This window comes from Vombatus ursinus, unplaced genomic scaffold (genome assembly GCF_900497805.2).
Source record: "Vombatus ursinus unplaced genomic scaffold, bare-nosed wombat genome assembly UNPS02014778.1, whole genome shotgun sequence".
NCBI lineage: Eukaryota > Metazoa > Chordata > Mammalia > Diprotodontia > Vombatidae > Vombatus > Vombatus ursinus.
In genome coordinates, this window is record NW_020954556.1 from 26034413 (window position 1) to 26057598 (window position 23186).

Here is a 23186-nt window from a genome sequence, read left to right on the forward strand (position 1 = left end):
CACCACTACTATCCTATCATAAGGGACCAGGAAAGAGTGATTAAAAAAAAAAAAATTTTGGCCAATGTTTAAACAACATATAATGAAGAGTCATTATTTTTATTGTAACCTAAGTTTTGCTAAGAAAAAGAAAACCTCCTGAAACTTTCCTTGTTTTTTATCTTTCAACTCTCTAAATTATAGGGATAACTTGTTTCCCTTGCCAGCATTTTTAAAAACCGTAAGTGATACCAGTTACATGAGCAAAATTTGAATTGCTGGCATTCATTACCCATTAATAATTTTGAACACTGAAATGACTGAATTTAGAAAACAATTATCAAATCACATTTTCCATTTTAATACTGGTGTTCTATAAAATATATCTGAAAACTTTCGAGTCAAAATATGCATCATTTGCAAACTACTTTTGGTTAAACAACTGTGCTTTGAAACACCTTTATTCACTGTATTTTGCATCCAAAAAACACCCATAAAATGATCATCAGGAAAATATTTTTCCCAAGTTAAATATTTCAAGCTAAAATACTACTTAGCTACTTAGAGAATGATCAGAATTACCTTGGCTTTTAAGGTTCTATTTAGAATAATTAAAATAAAATTTTATCTAGTTATCACTAAATACATTGTGATATTATATCATGAATATTAATGGCTGCTTTTCTGGGGGAACTACCAATTAGAAGGAAAGCCTGAATTTCCAAAGGTAAGAATAAAGAATCTGGTCTTTAAAACAATCAGCAGAGAGAAGCCTGTCTGAACTCTGCAGCTTTCTTAACTCTAGCTCTTGTGCTGGAGGCTCTACGGAGAGACGTACCATCTAAAGGGTTAGTAAGGCCACTGCTACTCCAGTCAAACTGGACAGGTGGTAGAGATTCCTAGAGTCGGAAATCAAAAAAAAATAAAAATTTATCAATCCAGATTACAGCAATGTAAAATACTTAAAGTTTGTTTTTATAAAAATAGCATGAAAATTAGAATATCTCATAAAATTTCATTTTACTAAAAGGATAATTACGGATTGATCTTAAGTCAGATTATAATCTTCTAAACCAAGCTTTAAACTTCTTGTTAAATGGCAATAAATGGATAAAAATTTCTAGTAAAGGACTTCTTTTCATTAAAGGTTAAATTTAGTCAGTACTCATGAATTATGCCTAACAAATATATATTGTAAAACTGGAAAACATTGTCCAATAATCAGTTACGAAAAACTTCTTAGCTGGAACCATCCTAGGGGCCAGGAGAACAATGTTCTATCCAGTCCTCCTCTACTAGTAATTATATGACCTCGGGCAAGTCATTTATCCTCTATGATCCTTTGTTTCCTCACCTATACAATGAATTGGTTGAAAGACAATTTTTCTACTTTAAATTTCACACTTTCACTTTTCCCTTAGGGAAGAGAATTTTGATAATTGATAAAAAATTTTAAGACAAAGGAATAAAATTATGCAACTATAGACAGGAACTTGAAAGTTTTTCAGAGTATTTAACTTCTAATATTTACCTTTTATTGTACTCCTTAGTGGGAGAAAAAGAAACCTGAAAATAGAGTTACTAATTGTACAATAATCTTTCCTTTTAGAAAGTGTAGTACCTTAGCAGATCTAGTACTAATCCATAATTTCAAGGAAGTTGAATCTATTTTGTGAATTCAGAACATTCTCCCATTCTATAAAAATTAATCAAATATTCTGCTCTAAAAATAGAAAAAGTTAATTATCAGATTTTAGCACCTATACTTTTAAGTGATGTGTATCAAAGACAACAATATTTAGAAACAAAAATATTCCTCCCAATTTCCTGAACAACCTCTGCTTTTAAATTTCTTAACTTCCTTAAAATATCCCTAACGAAACTGTGGAAATATTACAACGAGATAGCAGGGGGAAATACGAGTAGAAATGAGACATAAAATGGGTGTCAGGGAACAACAAAAAGTTGTTATTTAAGTGTACCTGGAATAAAAAATTTGGACAGAAACTGACAATCTGAAGTTCATGTGAATTGGTAGAATGAGCTGTGTTTCTCACTTTAGTGAGAGAAAATTTCCTAAAAATGTTTTAATAATAATATAACAACAATAGCTATTAATACTAGAGTACTTTAAGGTCTGCAAAGCACTTTACAAATATCCCACTTGATTATCACAACAACTTGGGGCAGGAAGAGAGGTGCTATTATTATCTCCATTTGACAGATGAAACCTGAGGTAGATGTTAAATGACTTACCCAAGGTCACATAGCTAGTAAGTATGTGAGGTTGGATCTGAACTCAGGTCTTCCTGACTCCATGCCCAGCACTCTATCTACTGTGTCACCCAGGTGCCTCACAGAATAGATACCAAGATTATAACTTCTTCCAGGACAGGGACAAGGCATTGTAATTATTTTGTATACTTGCAATGTTTTATTTTTATACACATATGTTTTATATTATCTCAGTCTATACTAGTACATATGTACATATGTATATTGTGTATATATATATTTATACACATACGTATATAATCTATTATGTGTTTACTCATAAAGTTTTGTTAACTAACATAAAAATCTGTGTTCCCAGTTATTATTATACAATTGCCTGGATAATTCATGATATTATCATATAAGCCAATCAACAGTGCTTAGAAAAATCTATTAGTCAGGCAACGATAGTAACTAAAATGAAAAAAGCACTACCACTAAAAATTCTGTTATTTTTTAAACGCCTACTTGTCTTACATTGTTTATCAGTTTTATAAAGTTTTTAAGTCATCTGAAAACAAAACTAAAGCATTCAGCAAGCCTCCTATTATTTGGACATGGAATTTAGACCATATACACTCATCCCATTTTTTTTAAAGATTCATTTTTAAAATTAATAGTCACATTCAGTATCATATAACAAGTCAAACACTGTGTACAGGGGACGCCACATCATCCAGAGAGTTGGTACGTGTAGTGCAAAGAACACTAGATGTGGCAGCAGCCAGAAGGCCCTGGTGTGGACCCTGCTTCTGACACTTATTAGCTGTATGAATATAGGTAAATTTCAAAACTTCCCTGAGCCTCAATTTCCTCATCTACAAAATGAGGATATAAATACTTATACTTGTTTCACAGAGCTGTTGAAAGGAAAGTATCCTGCTTAAAATAATTGAAATGTGTTATCATCCAGATGAAAGGGTAAAAAAAAAAAACCAAAAAACAGAATTTCAGTCATCTAAATGTCTTAGCTATAGAACACTAAACACCTAGATATTATAAAGCAATGAATGACTGGCCAAGTTTTTTAGTTTTTCATCCAGATGTTTCCTCTCATGTAGACACAGCCAAATTTGCTATAACAATGGTATGATGTGAGCACCCAAAAAATCCACCTACATAAAAGTCATGAACAAGATGAGCAAAGGGACTCCTTAGCAACTGCTTTGATAATAAACTGCTAGAGAAAGTAGAGGTAAAGCCAAAGAAGGAGGAGGCACTACAACAAAAATTTAAGGAATGTGGCACATTTAATATTCCGATCTTATTGTAAGAAAGATGTGTTTGTTTATAGTAAAAGTAATCATAGGATGGTGGTCAGGAGACACGGATTTCACCCATAGCTTTATCACTAACAATCTGTAACTTCTCTTATGAATTTGGGTAACAATGTGATGACGTAGGCTAAAGGCAAAGAGCTGCCATAGCAGTGGGTTCTGTAAAGACAGAGCAAAGTGTGTAGTCTACCTACACTGGACTACGCACCCAATACTGTATGAAATGTGGGCTTCACTGTGACTATCAGCCACATTTAAAGTAAGAGGTATGTGGGTAACAGGACTAACAGGGCTCTCCTTAATGCAAAGGATGACAATTTTTAAAAACCAAAGAACCATGAAAAACTGTTTCCAGCTTGTGTCCATACACTGTCTTCTCAAATGAAATTGTTGGAGGCACCAAAAAGTTATGTCTTAGGAAAAAAACAAAACAACGGACAAACTGCTGATTTTTATCAGATTCAGTCAAAGAGAGTGGCCATGAGTTTTAGGAGTTTAAGTAAATGTGAAATGTCTCAGTGGAGGAAATAAACAAAGAAGTTACCCAAATCTGGGAAAAGATCCTTAATCTCAGAACATAAACATAAAATTAGATTACTTAATTCAGTCAAGTTTGAAAGTTATAGAATCAGAGGATTATAGATTTAGAGCTGAAAAGACCTGAAGTTCACTGAATCCAACCTCTTCATTTTATAAATAAGAACCTGAGGCCCACAGAGGTTATCCCAAAGAGTAGACAGCTTTTAAGTGTGGCTGTAGGCACACCAAGGTAGGATTCAAACCTATGTCTTCTTGACTCAAGATCTAGTACTCTCTTCACTATATCATACTATCTCTTAAAGTCACTGATTAATTAATGCTGACAGAAACTAAAACAGGAATGAGAAGGCCTCGTCTCTGCAGAACATACACATATCTCCTTATGTGTGTGGGAAGGCAGTTCCTTCCTTAAAGTTCTCCAGCTCTACTGTGGTATTTGTGTCAGACTGAAGACCACATGGACTAGAGTTCAAATGCAAGAAACCCTATTAGCATGCACATTACTTAGGCTCCTATTTACACTTGTCAATCATTGCAACTTGTTTAAATTGCGATATTCTTAGTTTACAATATTCACTTCTGATTGCATTTGAATCTCAGATAAGGATGAATTATACGTCTTAATATTTTCTATAAATCTTGATCATTCTTTTTACACATAAAAACACATAAAAACTCTTACTCCAACAAATGATCATGGTCCACAACAGTACTCAAAGTCCCTTCTTAACAAATTTGCTAATTTTGTACTTGCATATCAAAGTATTTAACAAAAGAAAAGTACATTGCATGACTTGGTATAACATCTAAGTTATTTATATATGTCCCTAGGCAGAAGTGAAACAACTTTTGGACAAATAGAAAATTTTTCTCAAGGTTTTTCACAAAGCACATTAGGATTTAAAAAATAGTTCCTTTCCTAAATACCAAATCTGACCCAGCCTGCTGAAGATGAACTAAGAATCAAAAGAACAAAAAAAATTTCAGGTATAAGCTGAAAATGAATGGGAAGATTATGTGACATTTACTGTAGACACAGGCAACAAGTACTAAAAAGGGCCTTTAACCTGAAGAAACTAATGGTACTCTAATTATGAAAGCAGCAGATGAATACTTAAATCTTAGAATTATAAATTACCTCAAAAGAACAGTTACTGAATGAACGTCGAGTATCTCTATGTCATTTACTTCATATTCCCACCTCCAGTTAGAACACAGCTGCATCAGTGTGAAGGATGAGCATATACAAGGCATGACTATAAAGTAATGAGACTGATCCTGCACACAAACACCAGTCTCATTACTTTATAGTCACACCCTGTATCTTAAGGGTCTCCAGCCATGAAAAGCCACCATTTCTTTTGGAGTTTGTTTTACTGTTTTTAAAGGCCCCGCTGAGGAAGTTGATGTGTAATTGTTTAGGTATAATTTTTTGTGAACCTAGAAAGTATGATTAAATAGCTCAGCTTTCTCTTTAACAAGCCTCATTATTTTAGTTTTTCTTTGTAGGAACTGTTTGCTAATTCTTTAATCATTTTTATTTTTCTTCTTTAACATCTCTTAAGTTGATATCAAGTATAGAGCATCAGCACTTCTATAACTCTTATCATTTAATGCTTTTTGATCCATACTAGTCCCAGATTTTTTTCAACCATATGCGTCTGGATAAGTGCTGAATGAAGAATCAGTCAGGAGACCTGCATTCTAGGCAATATCTAGTTCTACCACATACTTAGTAGCCTTGTGGGGCAAGGCACCTGATCTTTCAAGCTCTAATATTACTCACAATACTTCCCTTACAGGATGCTTGTGAGAATCAAATGTATTCGCTTTGTAGCCATAAAAGTAAGATATTATTACTAGAAATTATAACTTGTTGCCCTTGCTTCACTACTTGTTACTTCTATGACTTCGGACAAGCCATTTAATTTTTTTGAGTCTACATTCTCATCTGCACAAAAATAGCTCTCCATCTTTTTAACAAGGCTGCTGTGATAATCAGATAATACTATACAAAAAGACTTTAAAAAACCATAAAGCACAATACATTTGTTAAATACTATTAATGAGCTTAAGAAAGCATTATCTATCTTTATGTAATCTTTCTACCTATATAGATTCCCAAGTTTTATCTTATTTATTTCTACTTAATTTGCTATTTTAATTTGATAGGATTAAGAATTCTTTTATGACTTATATTTATAGAGTACTTTGTAATTTATTTAGCACCTTTACATACACTGCCTTCTTTATTCCTTATAATCACCCTGTGAAGTAGGTGATAACAAGTATTATGTCCATTTTACAGATGAAGAAACTGAGGCTTAAAGAAACTAAATAGCTTGTTCAAAGTTGCACAGAAAAAAAAAAAATCCAGAGCTGTTTCCAAGTCCAGTGGATAAGTTACCAGTGAAATACTGGATATTGTGTTAGGTTGAGGATTTATACCCAATGTGAAAAAAGCTTTTTCACTGTATGATTTTTTTCAAAATAGTAGGCTGTAGACACTTAGGCGATGAAAATGAATAATTATATGATCTTTCCATAGCTAAAATCATTCAAGAATCTCCTAAAAATAACTTAAAACACTTTGGGTAAAGCAAGGTTCCCTCTTCCCCCTATTATTTGACAAAGTTCTAGAAATACCATATAGGGAAAAAATACAACAGAAAAAAAAACAGGTTTAAATATTGACAACAATAAGACAAAAATTATCCCTATCCGTAAATAATATGGTTGTTTAGACAGCTCAAAAGAATTAGGTTGAAGAGATTAAGATGATTAATAACGTCAATAAAACAGTAGGATAGAAAATAAATCTAAAAAATAGCCAGCATTTCAATACGGTAACAAATACCAAGAGAAAAAGATAAGAGAAATTTCATCTAAAATAACTATACAAATACATAAATTATCTATGAAGCAGCCTACAAAGGTATGCATAGAAGTACAAATATAAATATAGTTACAAAACATTCTTTACCAAAATAAAGGAAAACAAATGATTGAAAACAATACTCATGGTTGGGTCATGCCAATATAAACATTTTAAACTAAAATTACAGATTCATACTCTTATCAATCCAAACTCTATCCAACAAGATAAAATAACAATAAAATTATTTAGGAACACCAAAAGGGCTAGAATCTCAAGAAAAATAATGAAAAAAAGTAGGAATGGAATGGGTACAGCATCACCAGACTTTAAACTATATTACAAAACAAAAATAATAAAAACTCTTTGGTACTGTTTACAAAAACAGACAAGTAGATCTTGTCTGTGGAACAAACTAGAAGGAATAACTAGAAATAGTAATGATTTAAAAAAAAAAACCCAGTAGCTCAGGGTTTGATAAAACCAAGAAGAAAAAGGATTAGGGAAAAGATTCCCTATCTGACAAGAACTAGTGGGAAAACTGGAGGTCAATTTCATATAAATTAGGTTTATTTGGGCCAGTGTATGTGTATGTGCTAAGACTTTCGGGACACTGTATTTAAGAACAAGTGCCAGTCCTCTTAGATAAGTAGTTAAAGGCTACGTAAAGAAGAATTATCAATAACCACATGAAAACATGCTCCAAATCACAATAAAAGAAATGCAAATTAAACCAACTTTGCCATGAATTCGCAAAGGTGACTCAAAAAATGGCAACGAGTCCATGTTGGAGCACTGTGGATTGAGAGGCTCACTAAAACAGTGGAGCTATAAACTGGTCCAACTGTTCTGCAAAACAATTCAGAATTATGTGAGTAAAGTAACTAAAATGTTCGTATCCTTTCACCTGGTGATCCTACTAATGGGCCTATACCCCAAAGAGGACAGTAATCAAAGCAAAGTTCTAGTATATACCAAAATATTCATAGTAGCAATTGTGTGTGTGTGTGTGTGTGTGTGTGTTTGTTAGTAAAGAACTAGAAACAAAGTAGGTTCCTGTCAAATGACCAACTGTGGCATGTGACTGTCGTGTAATGTTATTGCTCATTAAGAATGACAAATATGAGGAATTTAGAGAAACATGGTAACTGTATGAAATGAAGCAGAATGAAACAAGAAGAACTAAAAGAACATACACAATGCCTACAATAATGTAAATTAAAGGTACAAGTTAAAGTCAGCCAAGTTTGAAGCTGCTCTAACAAACAATCTTGGCTACAGCAAATGATTCATACTCATTTCTTTTTATCTCCCCCAGTCCCTAGGACAGCACACTACATACAGCTCACATTTAGGGCTAAAAATTAATTATGTAACAAAGTTAACCTGATATTTAATCATATGCATGGTAGTTATTGTGGTTCATGATAATTAAACATTTATATCATGAAATAAAACGATTTAGTCAACAAAACAAGCATTTCTAGGGTTAGCTGGAGGAAGAAGTGGTTGTGAGGAGAAAGAAGAATTTGTGCCCCTAGAGCCCCTTCCTGCCATAGGGTGAATCAGTTTTGCTTCCCTCTCCCCCCCAGTATTTGTGCTATGAGGGGTGGCTACTGCCCTGCCTTAAGCCAAAACAGTCTCAGACCCCCAGTGTCTCCATTGTGTCATTTCCAAAGACTTGTCAGCTGCCAGGGTCTTTTCTGGGCTGCAAGCCTTCAATTCAACTCTCTGGGAAGAAAAGAAAATTAACAGTATTGAAGGGCTGATTTGGATGCTCAGTAAAGGAAAAGCTTCCAGAGATTTTTGGGGAGGGTGTAAGTGGTGGGGTATATTTTCACCCTAGGGAAATAAGATTGGGGTGGTGGGGAGCCAGAGGGCCATAAAGGGGCACTGATTCCTGGGGAGAAAAAAAGAAGGCATCACAGACAAATTGGGTCTGCTCTCAAGTTCTGCCCAGAGTCAGGCCTCACCTTTGCCTTGCTGCCTCAAGGGTCGAGCCAAGGGAGAAGGTGAGGGCCAGTACAGAAGACAACTAAATGGTTTCACTTAAACCATTTCCTGTGCTACCAACCAGGAGCTGTGGCTCCTCTGCAGCAGATGCCCTGAGCTGCATGGACACACATCACTGGGAACCCCACCCACACGCCTTTGTAGCTCACAGAACCCATGAGGTCAAGAGATGGCAAAGGCCTGGTTCGCAAACCAGGAAGTGAAAGCTGAGAACATATTAGAATGTTCTGAAAACTATAATAGGAATTTAAAAAAATACTGAGCCAATTTGGATCTATGGAGAAACCAATGTGAACAGAAAAACTTCCCTCCAATGGGACACAGTACTGTATTACTTATTATATGGAAAGCAAATTTAAGTGTGCTGATGCAAAGAACAGGAAAAACAAGCCAGATTAAATTTTACTATGAAACTTTGCACATATAAAATGATTATTTTAATAAACTTTTGGGCTTAGTTTGGAAAATGAGCTTAGCTAAAAGAGGCTAACATTAAAAGAGCTTTTAATTCAAAAACAGTACTAAAGCCATGGCTTTTGTACATGTAAGTTTAAATTTAAACACAAACACATAAACCCAGTTTTAATGAATTATGTCCAGTACTTTTCACGCTTCCTATAAAAACAATATTTCAAACATTATTTTAAAAAAGGGACTTTAAATTAGAGTGTATGTGAGGATTTAGGATCACAGAATTTTAGAGTTAAACAGACTCTATAGAAAAAAGGACCACCCCATCCCTTTCACTATTTAGATAAGGAATGAGGTCAGGTGCTCACATCACTAACTTTCAATTAAAACCTTCCTTTAAAAAAACACCCCACCCAATTTTACTTTTTCACTGAATTACACAATAAAGTTCTATCAAATAAAGGCTCTAAGAAAAAGACAAAAACTTAGCTATACATATATTAAAGGAGAAAAAAGGTCAATACACATACACTTTTTAAAATTTGTTTTTTTACCTGTAATTGATCAGATGTACATGCACTCATCTCTGGTGATATAAGGGGAGTTTGACCAATTGAAGCTATTTTCTCCGCAGCAGATAGTGGTTTCAATGGTTCCTTTGTGGGTTCTAACATACCCTAAAAAAGTTATGGTAGTCATCAGCAAAAACTATGCAAAGGGTTGGAAGATGCTAAATACAGGATTAAGCAATAAACTACAGAAGGGAAAATAGGTCAGTTGGAGAACACTTCCAGAAAAAAGGAAATTTTATTAATAAATTTGTTTCTGGAAATCCCTTTTAGCAAATATATCCACAGATTTTAAAATAATTTTAAAACTTTTGATCTCAAACAAGGTCTTTCATCACCAATTAAAGCAAATCTTCTCACAGGTACTTAATATTTTTCCCTTCTGTTATTATCTACAAGAAATAATAATATAATAAAAAGATATCACTGTAGCCTGAAAACATATACAAAACTGGAGTGGGAGGACTCATAATATATTCTATACATGCTTGCAGGAATTCAACAATATTCTCAAATGATCATATTCTACACTTTAAAGTTCTTTTAGGATATAATGATTTCCCCCAATGTTCTTACAACAAGCTTTTCAACAAAAAAGTTATTATTTTGAATAAAATTTACAAGGGTTGAACTAATCAAATAAAAACTTAATGTTTCAAATGAACTGATACGGTCTCTGGCTACCCTTTTCCTTGCATTCAAATGTAACCTGAAAAGTAGAAAGACTCGATTCAAACACATTCGGGCCAAAATTTTGAGTTGTTTCTGAACCTAGTCTATGTCTTTTGGGATTAGCCTAATTTTACTTAGGTTCTTATCTTGTACTAGCATCAATATGGATTTCAGCGTCAACAGAGGTTACCAGTTTGTAACACAAGTTACTCCTCTGGAATTTTAAATCCCTTCAACATGGCTTTAACTAGCCTAACCTCTTCATGCACTCTATGGTTTAGTCAGACTGGTCTTCTTGCTGGTCCACTCCAACTTCTATCACTATACATTTGTACAGGCTGTCCCTCATGCCTAGAATGTATTCCCTTCCATACCTCCAACTCTTAAAATCCCTAGCTTCCTTCAAAGCTCAGCTCAAGTTCTATATTCTACATAAGACCTTTCCTGATTCTCCCTTTTCACCACTCCATATATTTATTTTATATGTTATACTTATATAGGTACATATCTCCTTTATTACAACGTAAACTCCTTGAGGGCAACGGTTGTTTCACTTCTGTCTTTGTATCCAGAAGACCTGGCATAGAGTAGGCATTAATAAATGTTTGTTGATTGATTTACTGAATGTGCTACTGGGGACCTTAAAAATTCTATTACATCCCTGTGGGAAAAGCAAAGGATACATATAGGATTGATGTTCAAACAGTATTCTATATAAGCATCTACACATCACCACCAAAAATTTCTTTAAAAAAATTTATACTAAGCAATAGAATACAGCCAGGTTGTGATTAATGCAAATAATGAATCCCATGAAATGGCCACATTATTCACATTCATACCACATATTTCCAATGGATTGGAAACAACTGCCATGTTTTACATAATTGTAACTTCAGATAGTATGAATTTGAATACATGTGACCACTTCATGAGATGCATTACTAACAAAAATCTAGATCTAACTGTGTACTCTGAAGGTTAAGCATAGTTCAAGTACCTGGCAGCCAATCTATTCTCTGGTGATGAACCTCTCTCTTCAACTGGCTAGAACAGTCCTAAGACAGACACATGGTTCATTTTCTAGCCCATGTTTAAAGCCTTTTTAGCTCAGAAGATCCACCAGACCTTTTGCTCTAATGGTAGAGCCTTCTAGAATCCAAGGCCATTTCCACATCACAGAGAGGCAAAAGAATACTATTTTAGGAGAATAACTGTTCAAACTGTCTCTAAAATGACAAAAATCTCAAGCTGCTAAATCACTAATAAGAGATATTGTACATTTCCACATAAGCTGTCAGGGGAATCTGTCTCTTAAGTGTGGCATAAGGAAAGGTGACCGACAAGATTCAGATGTTTAATCTTTATCAAAAGTACAAATGGAAGCCTTTAACTTAGCAGCTGGGGACAATTTTTTTTTTTTGGCTTAGGCAGTTGGGGTTAAGTGGGTCACACAGCTAGTAAGTGTCAAGTGTTTGGTCTGAGGCCGGATTTGAACTCAGGTCCTCCTGACTTCAGGGCCCGTGCTCTATCCACTGCGCCACCTAGCTGCCTCTGCCAGGGACAATTTAAAAGAAAATTTATGCTTTATGCAACAATGCATTACTTGTTCTTGAGTAGGCTTTAAATTACCAATTACATTTCCCAAAGAGTTACTGCAGTCTTAAAAACCCAATTCTCATTTATTAAATAACATTTAAATTCTGTTTTCCCATTTGGTTAATACTCCCAGAGATCAAATCAATAAATATTTAGGGAAGTAGTCTACTGAATTTAAGGCACCCTGTGAGGGGCTTTGAAACAGAAATTCAGAAATCTAAGCCTTCTTTTCAGTCTTAGGACTTCATATGGGAGAGGGAAGCAAAGAGGGAGCACAAGGAAACTTTCACACTGCATGCTATTAAAGAGTTACACTTTGTACTCTGTCACTAAGCATAAATGGTACAAGCCATTACACAGACTACTAAATCTACTACTATTAAAAGGTTTCTGTTAATTCCTGGGAGGAAACAGAAGCAGGCAAATCTTACTAATAACTCTATTCCTCTATCCCTCTTTCTATCCACACAAAACAACTGAAAAAAAAAACCAAACAATAAAGCTATGCATATGCTTTCGCAAATGTACACAAGTGATTATCTCCTACACACAAAATTCTCAGTTCTTACATGAGACTGTTAAAATCAGAATAGATTCAGTGTTCTTAGAAAGAATAAATTTAAATAATATTTTGAGCATCTATCATTAATTAATTAAATAATATCATAAACATCTATGCCAACAAGTGAAAATAACAACAATAAAGTTCACTAGGAAGAACAAGTTTCACTAAATTACTTGATCCTCTCATAAGACAATACGTCCTTCCTTTAGAGGAGCAGAAAAGACTCAAATATACTAAAATTCATGAGATATTAACAGCTGCCCAAATGTAAAAATATCAGATTGTCCCTTCCTCTAATGACTGTATAATTCATTTCAGAAAGATCCTTAGAGTGTAGTGTCTACAGAGAGCTACACCAAGTACCTTAGTCTTGTTGATTAGTAAAATTATATATGCACATGTGTATGTATATGTATATGTGTACACACACACACACATACACATACACACACTCAACTTCTTTTGTAAATCCAGTTTTCACATGCTCATGGTTAAGGACTGTCATTTAAGTTTCATAATTGTACAAATAAGTTCAGTTCTTTACCTTAAGATTATTCCCCTACCCTTTCTGTAAGTGGGCCACAAGGCTTTTCCTCTAGCTTAAAAGTTATTGGTAAGAGCGTTTAAAAAATATGTTATTTTAAACACAGAACCGTTTTGGTCACCAATAATTAATTCATAGACACATCAAAAAACACAGCAAACTAAAAAGTACTATTTAGTCCTTCATAAAAAAAGAATAATAATTGCTTCTGAATTATTCTGGACTACCCGGCATATCTGGGAAACAACAACAACAAAATAAGAATATTCAATCAGTTTTAAGTGACTGATTGATCAATTTACAAATGTGCTCAATATAAATCTATCATAACTATAACCTTAATACCAAACAGTTGTGGTTCCTATATAATTTCCATAAGCACACCAGTTTCTTAATGCCAGGATTCAATGTTGCTGTAGAGTTTTAATGGTGAATTAACCAAATGAAGCATTTTATAATAAGATTAAACCCAATGTTTTTCTTCAAGCCTTCAAGTAAACTTTATTAATTCACTCCTTTAAAATACATTTATTTAGACACCAACAACAAAAAAGATACCATAAGGACCATCTTAATAAAGAGGCAGAAGTGGGCTTTAGTTTAAGATTAAAAGTATGTCTACCATTTACTTCATGAGAGAAAGGAAGCAAATGTTAAAGGTACTTCTGAAGTCAACAGAAAGGATTTTTTTTCATATTTCCTAATTTCTGCTATAATTTAAAAGCTTTTAAGTGATTTTTAAAACTGGAGACATCAAGGACTGAAGATTTATGAAGACATTCCTATACTTACCAGTCCTGCTGCATACATGGGCACTATAACAGGTTGCTTCTTATTGCCTGTAAAGAGCTACATGTGAAAGAGAAAGAACACACATTTAAAGAATACTTCACCATACTCTTTAAAAAAAACAAACAACCTTTTATTTTCGAAAGTGTTCAACTATCACTTATGTTGTACATTTAGAATTGTATAAGAAATTTTAAAATGACCTTCAATTATTTTTTTAAACCAATAAACTTCTAAATAACAGAATTTTGATGCGTTGATGGCCAATTTAAAAAAAAGGGCAACATATCTCTTTAGGACTAAAAAAGGAAACAATAAGTAGTCACATTTAAATTATAAAGATATTTCTTCTTGAGAAACTAATTCCTTACAGCTTATTAGGGTTTAAAAATACATTCACCAGTTAAGACATTTTTAATATGATTATCAGACTCACAATATTTCGTGTGTCGATTCCCAAGGAGCACAAAAGTTTCTTGTTGCTATGGGAGCCACCCCACTGGTATCTCAGGCCATATGCATCATGGATATCCTGTAGCTCTGTCCACACATCCAGCAGCTCCCTATGAACAATTGAAAGTCATCAGGATGAAGACAAGTTGACTCTGCAACTTTTACCGTCTACTGCAGTTAGAACGTGACTGATATATTATAAATTTCCTTTAAACTTGTGCCTAGAAATGAGTCAGACTTAAAATTGAGAAATAGTGCCCACAGCAGACAGAATACAATCTACTTAAACTTCATCAACGTATGAATACAGCAATTTATAGAAAATGTTAAGTTTTACAATATTCAAAATAACTCTCACTTAGGCACTGCCAAAAATATTCGAAAAACCATCATCTGCATGAAGTGATTAGTAACATATGTGGTCATTATTAACTAGATCTGATTTATATGTATAGTGATAGAGGCCAAGTCTTGGAGTTAGAGAGACCTGGGTTAAATCCAGTTTCTGATATATAACTAGGTGACCTATGGGAAAGTCACTTAACTTAATCTTTGAGTACCCCAGACTAGAATTTAAGACTAGAATTATAGAAAAGTTTTAAATCTGCCTTGATAGAGGTAGTTTCCACACAAGGAATTTTCTACCCCTATGAAATTACAAGTCCAGATCAAAGAATCTGTAATATAACTGATAGAAATTTAATTTAGGAAAGTTAAATTTTTAAAAATTATGACACCCTTACAATCTAACATTTAACCTTATCTTAACTGAAATTGCTCTCTCCAAGTTATCAACAATCTACTAATGGCTAAATCCAACAGCCTTTTGCCAATCTTCACTTTTGACGCTCCTGATCACCCACTCCTCAAGTATTCTCTACCTCTTCTTCCTCCTTTCCGCTTTTGTGGCTCTTTCCTGGTTAACCCCATACCTGTCTGATGATTCCTTTGCAATATATCATCATGCATGTTCTTTGTATGTTCCCTATTATGTGCATATCCAAGGTTACTATCCTAGGCCTTCTCTCTCCCCTGGTAATCTCTCATCAGTTCCTATGTTCATCATTTCTATACAGATAACTCCTAAATCTACATATCAATTCTCTCTTTACTATGCTTCAGTTCTGTATCTCCAACTAACAGCTAGACATCTATGCTTGGGATGTCCTCAAATCTCCTCCTCCTAATTTCCCTATGTTTTCCAGCGCGATCATCCTTCCAGTCAATCCACATTCATAATCTGAGTCACCCTTATCCTTTCATTCTCCCTCACTTCCCACATCCATTCAGATGCCAAGTCTTTTATATCCTGCCTCCACAACTTTCCTATCTATTCCCTAAAGGCAGCTGGTTGTACAGTGGAGTGTACTCTGAGCCTGGAGTTGGGAAGTCCTGAGTTCAAATCTGACCTTAGAAATTTAGTAGTTGTGTAACCCTGGGATCACTCTGTTTACCTTAGTTTCCTCAATTGTAAAATGAGGATTACAATAGCACCTACCTCTCAGGGTTGCTGGGACAGTTAAATGAGGAAATATTTGTTAAACTGCTTAGCAAGGTGTCTGAGACACCACAGGCACTATATAAATGCGTATTCTCTCCCATTCCCTTTTTCCATTTTCAGACTCTATCTTCGCTCAAATCCTAATTGACTTTTTCTTGGACTACTGCCAACAGCTTTCTGATTGGCATCTCTGATCCCAGTCTCTCCCCTTTTCAATTCATCCTCCAGTCAGCTGGCAAAAATCGCCTTCCTAAAGCACAGGTCGGACAGTGCTTCTTCCCTGCTCAAGAATTTCTTGTAACTCCCTTTTGCCTTTAGGATAAAATTCAAATTCCTATTTGATATTTAAGGCTACCTTCAACCTACTTCTCTTACTGATTTCACATTACTCCTCATGCAATCCAATCAAACCAAGCACCTGTTCTTCCCAATCTATGACACTTTATGTCCTGTGCCTATGCCTTTGTTTCCTATGCCAAGCCTGGAATGTACTTCCTCACTTCTGCCTCTCAGAATCCCAAGCATCCTTCAGAACTTAAGTTGAGCTGTCACCTCCTTCACAAGGCCTTTCCTAATCTCCTTAAATTACTATATAGTTTGTATTTACTTATATACGTACACATAGCATCACATCAGGAAAATGTACGCTCTTGGCGAGCAGGGACTATTTCTGTTCGTCTTTCTTGTACACCTCGCACAGTGCCTTACCTACAGCAGATATTTAATAAATACGTGCTGAATTAAATTAAAATTGTCAGTTACTCACCAATTTTCACCCAAAGCCTCTCTTGTTCTGATCTGTGTATTGCTTGCTTCTAGCAAGTGCTCCAGAGAAGTAACTCCTTCTTCAGTTTCAGGGACAGGTAAGGAAGGAAAACAGGCTTCAAATATTCGTTCAAGGCGGTTTAGCAATGCTATCTGCATCAAAACAACCCCCCAGAAAAATTATCTTCATTTTTCTAAATGTAATTATCTCAATTTCAAAAAGAGGCAATATTCAGTGTGAAGAATTTCAAATTATAAGAACACGATCCCCAATCATGCTTGTTCTTTTAAGGCTATTTCTTAAAGTACCCTAGGTTGACTAAAAAACAAGATAAAAAAAAAAAACCAAAAAAACAAACCAGTGACAGAATCGTGAATGCTTTCCACAGGATTTAGGATTAGCTAAAAGGGATCTTGGGTCACTTAGTCCAATCCCCTCACTTTATCAATGAGGAAACTGAGGTCCAAAAGTAAGGAGTCATCCAAAGCCATACAGAGAGCAGAGATGGGATTTGAACCCAGGTTCTCTGACTTTAAATCCAGGAAGAGCTCTTTCCTCTATTCTGTACTTTGAAAAACACTGGAGATTTTTGCAGTGGAAATAAGAGACAGTGTACGTTAGTGTAAACAGTCTTCAATTTCAAGTTTGATGACATAGTTCCAGTCCTGACTGTTAATTAGCTAATGATCTTTAGAAAGTAACTTACATTCTCCAGAACCCAGTTTCATCATGAGTAAAATGAGGGGGTTGAATAAGATGATCTTCCAGAGCCCACTAAATAATACAGGAATACTTCAGAACCTTTTTATTTAACATATGCCCCTTCACAGTCAGCTTCAGGACATACTGCCTGATTTTCAACTTCCACTGGAATTTGGGCTCCCAACCCCATGATATTGGGCTGACTGGTGAACATTTACCTTGTCTAGCTTGGTCTCAGGGCCACCTGGCCCCTTCCCAACTTCCTACCTCTCAACCCCAGTTCTGAGAACAGCAATCAACTTAACACTCCAACTCCTTGAAAGGATGTGTTGATCATTCATCCTATGACTCTAATCACCATTCAGGACATCCCTCTTCAAAACACCCCTTTGATGGCCACCACTCCCCTATATCTGCTCTTTTTACATATTAGAATGTGAGCTCCTCGAGGCTGGGAATTATCTTGCTTGCTTGTATTTGTAATCCCAGTCAGTCAATAAATATTGATTAAGCACCTCCTAGGTTCCAAGCAATCCCTGTGCTGAGTGCCAAGGATTCAAAAAACAGTAAAAGACAGTAGTCTCTGCTCTTGTGGAGCTCGAGGTTTAATGAATGAGATAACATGAAAATACTTATGTACAAACAAGATCTGTACAGGGTAAATTGGAGATAATCAGCAAAAACAAAAAAAAAACAAAAAAACAAAAAAAAAAACCAAAAACACTAGAACTAAGGGGGAGAGGAAAAGGCTTTTTGTAGAAGATGGGATTGTAGGTGTAATATGAAGGAAGCCAGGGAAGTCAGCTAGTAAAGATGAAGAAGAGCATTCCAGGCATGGGGGAGTAGCCAGTGAAAATGCTGTTAGGAGTGTCTTGTACAAGGAACAGTAAGAATATTGAAGAGCACCAGGATTGCGGGGGAGGGGGAATAAGGAGGTGAGGAGAGAAGAAAGCCAGGTTATGAAACTTTGAATGCCAGAGGATTTTGCATTTGATCCCAGAGGTGACAGAGAGTCACTGGAATTTATCGAGTGGGAGTGACATGGTCAGATCTACACCTTAGGAACATCACTCTGACAGCTAGATGGAGGATGTACTGAAGTAGAGACAGACTTGTGGCAGGCAGACTATCTGGCAGGCTGTTAGAACAGTCCAGGAATAAGGTGATAAGGGCCTGCACCAAGGTTGTTTAGAGGGTGTATGTGAGAGACGTAACAAGGTAAAATTAGAGGCCTTGGCAACAGATTGGATATGGGGTGAGGAGGGGGAGGCAAGACAATGAAGAGTCAAGAATGACGCGTAGGTAGCATGAGTGTCCAGTCACATGGGCGACTGGAAGGAGGGTGGCACCCTCAACATTAACTGGGAAGTTAGGAAGACAGGAGAGTTAGCAGGGAAATATGAGTTTAGTTTTGGACATAATGAATTTAAGATGCCTTACAGGACATCCGTTTTGAGATGTCTAATATGCAGTTGGAAATGTACAACTGGAGGTCAACACAGATGGGAGGGATGGATAAGTCAATTTGAGAATCTTATCAGCACAGAGTTACTAACTGACATGAGGCCTTGTGAGATCACCAAGTGTGATAGTATAAAGGGGGAAAATAAAGAAGGTTAGGACAGAGCCCTGTGAGTCACCCATGATTATTGGGAATGACCTGAATGAAGATCTGGCAAAGGATCACTCAGGAGTGGTCAGAAAGGCAGGAGGAGAACCAGAGGAGAGTAGTATCCTAACAACCTAAAGAGAGGAAAGAAATGAGTATGATCTACATTGTCAAAAGCTGCAGAGGTCAAGAAGGATAAGGACTGAGAAAAGGAAATTAGTTGTTGTTTTTAAAGAAAAGGACATTTAAGAGATCCTTAGTAACTTTGGAAAGGGCAGTTTTAGTAGCGCAAGTATGTCAGGAGGCAGGCAGTCAGCAGACAGTGAGAAATTGAAGTAAGAGAGTAGGGGTGAAAGAGGGGGCCATCGAAAGTGGAATGGGATGGAATAGTAAGCACTTTTAATAGGTACTTTTTTCATTTACTCATTCATATGCATTTGAATTCTGGAACCATGTTAAAGATATATCCAATACCAGCAGTGGAAATTAAACAAAGAAGATGTTTTAACCCTCCAACACAGAGGCATCTGCTGGCCACAGTATAAAACTGAGTACATTCTGAACCAGATTAAAATGTTATTGGGAAATGTTTGACAAAATAAATAAAAATACAATACAACACAGAAAATATTAATTTGTAGTTTTCTAAGTTGATATGTAGCCCACAGGATCCATTTCAATTTCAATTTGATACCCCACAGCTCCAACAGATACTAGGTATATGACAGCTCTTGTAATACGATCTATTAAATGATGTCTAAGGTCCCTTATAGCTCTAAATCTTCTACTCTCACAATCCCTTAAAAACAAAAGACTCACATATTATTCTAATTGTTTATATTCTCTTTTAATATTATGTGGTAAGACAAACTGTGCAGTAAGCTGCATAGCTGTAATAGAGCAGAGAAAATAAAGACTTACTATCAGAAAATCTGAATTGTATAGTTTAAGATCTGTTAAGTATTAATGGGTGACCTCATGCAAGTTCATTTTTATCTCTTTTGCCTTAGATTCTTCATCTATAAAATGGGAATAATACTTTTGCACCACCTACATTTAGGGTTATTTTGAGGAAATAATGTATAAAGAGTGCTTTATGAACCATGAAGCGTCATGTAAATGTCAACTAATAACACCATTCTTGTGCCTTGGCAAATTCCTAAGTAGACAGCTACTATTTTTGCCCCTAACAAAACTGATGCATGTTCTCTAGTGTCCATTTACGAAGATTAAATGGGTAAATTTCCTGCCTTCTTACCTAAGTTTATTAAGTCAATTTAAATATCTATTTAGGTTTAGATGATTAACTCAGATTATTTTAGTGCTAATAGTTTTACCTTATATGTGATTGCTTTGATTTCAACTGCACATAATATTATACTCAGCTCCAAACTAGAATATTTTGTCTGAAAATGAACTACTATGTAATACTACATCATAACAAATCTGAGTACTACCTTATACCATGTCTACAACAGTTCTACCAACATGGACTTTTAAAATTCACTTTATCCATTAAAATAATATCTTTAATATTTCAATATGGGGAAACAATCTTCCTACAAATGGGGAAAACTGGACTTAAGATCCTGGACTCATTCAACTTGAGTATGTCAAGAGGGTTAGGCATTTACTCCCTTCAACAGAGGGACACGAAGTTAGCTCTAAAGGGATTAGATAACTTGTCTAATTGGAAATATGATGCAGCCTTTGCTTCTCCTGGGCAAAATAAAGTAAAAAACCACATATGTATGACTCTCCAGATAGTATTTTTATACATTAGAACTAGATTTCTTTAGTATTCTGATATTCCAGTTCTCTCTCCAAAACAAGCAGAATGAAAAGCTGGGCATAAGCAGAAGAAAACATCTTGGAACATATGGTTCAAGATTACAAAACAGAGAAGTCCAAAAGCGTATAGCTAACTCAGAGGCTTTATGCCTATACATCATGAATACTTTCTTCCAATCAATAAAGTATTCATTAAGTGCCTACTATGTGCCAGGCACTGCGCTGTAGGATGGACTAAAATGGTAAGACTTAAGCCAGGGAGATCAATTAGGTGGCTATTACAATAATATAAGGGTTTATAAGGACTAAGGTGTTAGAGAGAAGAGGCTGGATACAAGAATTGTAAAACTCTGGCATAATGAATATCAAAGGGCAGCACCAACAACAGAAAAGAAAGAAAGAAAGAAGTAAAGGAAGAAAGAAAGAACGAAACTGATTAAATGTTGACAGGAAATGACTCATTATTGATAGAGGAAATCTGAAAAAGAATTACCTGTTGAAGTCAGACCACTGATTTGTTAAACAAAAATAAAAATAAACACTAAATAACAAGAATAAAGATAATACAAATGATATGATGGGCAATTATGAAAAATCAGAAAATGGATACGGGAAGAGTTAAACTTGGAAAAATCTCAACTAAGCCAGATCATCCTAAGTGCATTTGTAAATAAAAGGAGAACAAAAGATGAAAGTTGCAATTTTTTATGATCTTTTTTCATTATTTATAACAGTGGAGTTACTACACTTGGAATTTTAATACCTCAGTCCCTAATGTTCTATCTGAAAAAATGAAAATGACTTTAAAAAATGAAATACAGAAGAGCAGCTAGATTGAACCAAGCACATGGGAAAGAAAGCTTACAGAACCAGGACTTCTGAAATCACTGAAACATCCCCAACAAGTAATAATTCAACTTTTGCTAAAAATTTCTAGTAAGGGTGGAACCTCTTACCTCCCAAGACACTACATTTCACTTTTGAGAACAGGTCTAATTATTAGGAAGGCTTTTTATCACACTGTGCTGAAATCTGCCCACCTGCACCTTGAATCTACTGCTCCTAATTCTGTCCTTTAGTGCCAAACAGAACAAATATAATCTATTATCTACACATAAGCTCTTTATATATTTGAAGGTAACAATCATGTGTCCCTTAAATCTTCCCTTGACTTGGACTTCCGGGAGCCAAGATGGTGGAATAAGCAGTAAGTCACTCTCACCCTCTCTTATTGACCTCTGAAAGCCCAAAAAATATCACCCCAGGAAAAACCCTGGAACAGCTGAGCCAGCAGAAAGATGGGGTGCAGCAGTCTTATAGCCCAGGAGGCTTGGGGGATTAATGGGAAAGGCCCCTCTTGCTCTAGGGAAGGGGGAGCAGTATAGGACAGGAAGCATCCCAGCAAGCCAGGAGCAAGCCCCACCTCAGCAAACCAGGGGGAGATCCTGAGCCCAGTGTGGTAGAGCAGGCAAGCACCAACACCAGGACCTCCGAATGCCTCAGCACAGTCAGGAAAACCAGTAAACACCAGCTCAGAAAACCACCATGTATGTCAGGGTTTTCCAGCAGCCAAATCTCTCAGTGTTTCAGCACAACTCCAGACTGGCAGACATCCTCTAGTAGCCAAACATTCGAGAGCTTTAAAGAAGTCTAGGTGTCCTCCAGGGGCCAGACTCTCCACCTCCACCCCGAAAGGTCCAGTGCTGCTGACCCCAGCTCAGCACCAGGTAAGCTGCCAGACACCTACAGCCTCCAGCTGCCAACACCTGAAGCCCCAGCACACAAAGCCAGTGACCAGGTCCCAGGTTCCCAGCACAAGAAGCTTGGGTCAGTGACACCTGTGCTCTAGCAGGAGAGCTTAACTTTAAAAGCCAGGAAATAGGAAAACATCACAAGCAGAAACAGACAATGACCACAGATTCTTATTATAGGAACAGGGAAGATCAAGGCACAAATTCAGAAGAGGATAACATTGTCAATATACCTGAAACCTCAAAGGGGAATATGAACTGGTCTCAAGCCCAAAAAAGCCTTCTTGGAAGAGCTCAAGAAGGATTTTAAAAGTCAAATAACAGAGGTAGAAGAGGTAGAATTGGAAAAGGAAATGAGAGGTATGCAAGAGAGAGAGTCAACTGCTTGGAAAAAGAAAGATAAAAATTGATTGTAGAAAACAAGTCCTTAAAAAATATAACTGGCCAAATGGAACAGGAGGCACAAAAACTCACTGAAGAGAAGAAGTCCTTAAAAAGTAAAATGG

At 35.7% G+C, this 23186-nt stretch overlaps 1 protein-coding gene across 4 annotated transcripts in view; it reads right to left on the minus strand.

Moving 5' to 3' along the window:
• Nucleotides 1-23186, minus strand: part of AFTPH (aftiphilin) — a 95816-nt gene that overhangs the window by 16697 nt on the left and 55933 nt on the right. For all 4 annotated transcript variants that reach the window (XM_027865236.1, XM_027865239.1, XM_027865238.1 and 1 more), the window contains 5 exons: nt 16828-16979; nt 14544-14670; nt 14111-14167; nt 9924-10046; nt 818-878 (listed from right to left, as the gene is read on the minus strand). In XM_027865236.1, the coding sequence (XP_027721037.1) occupies nt 818-878; nt 9924-10046; nt 14111-14167; nt 14544-14670; nt 16828-16979 (520 nt within the window). The remainder of the gene's footprint in view (nt 1-817; nt 879-9923; nt 10047-14110; nt 14168-14543; nt 14671-16827; nt 16980-23186) is intronic.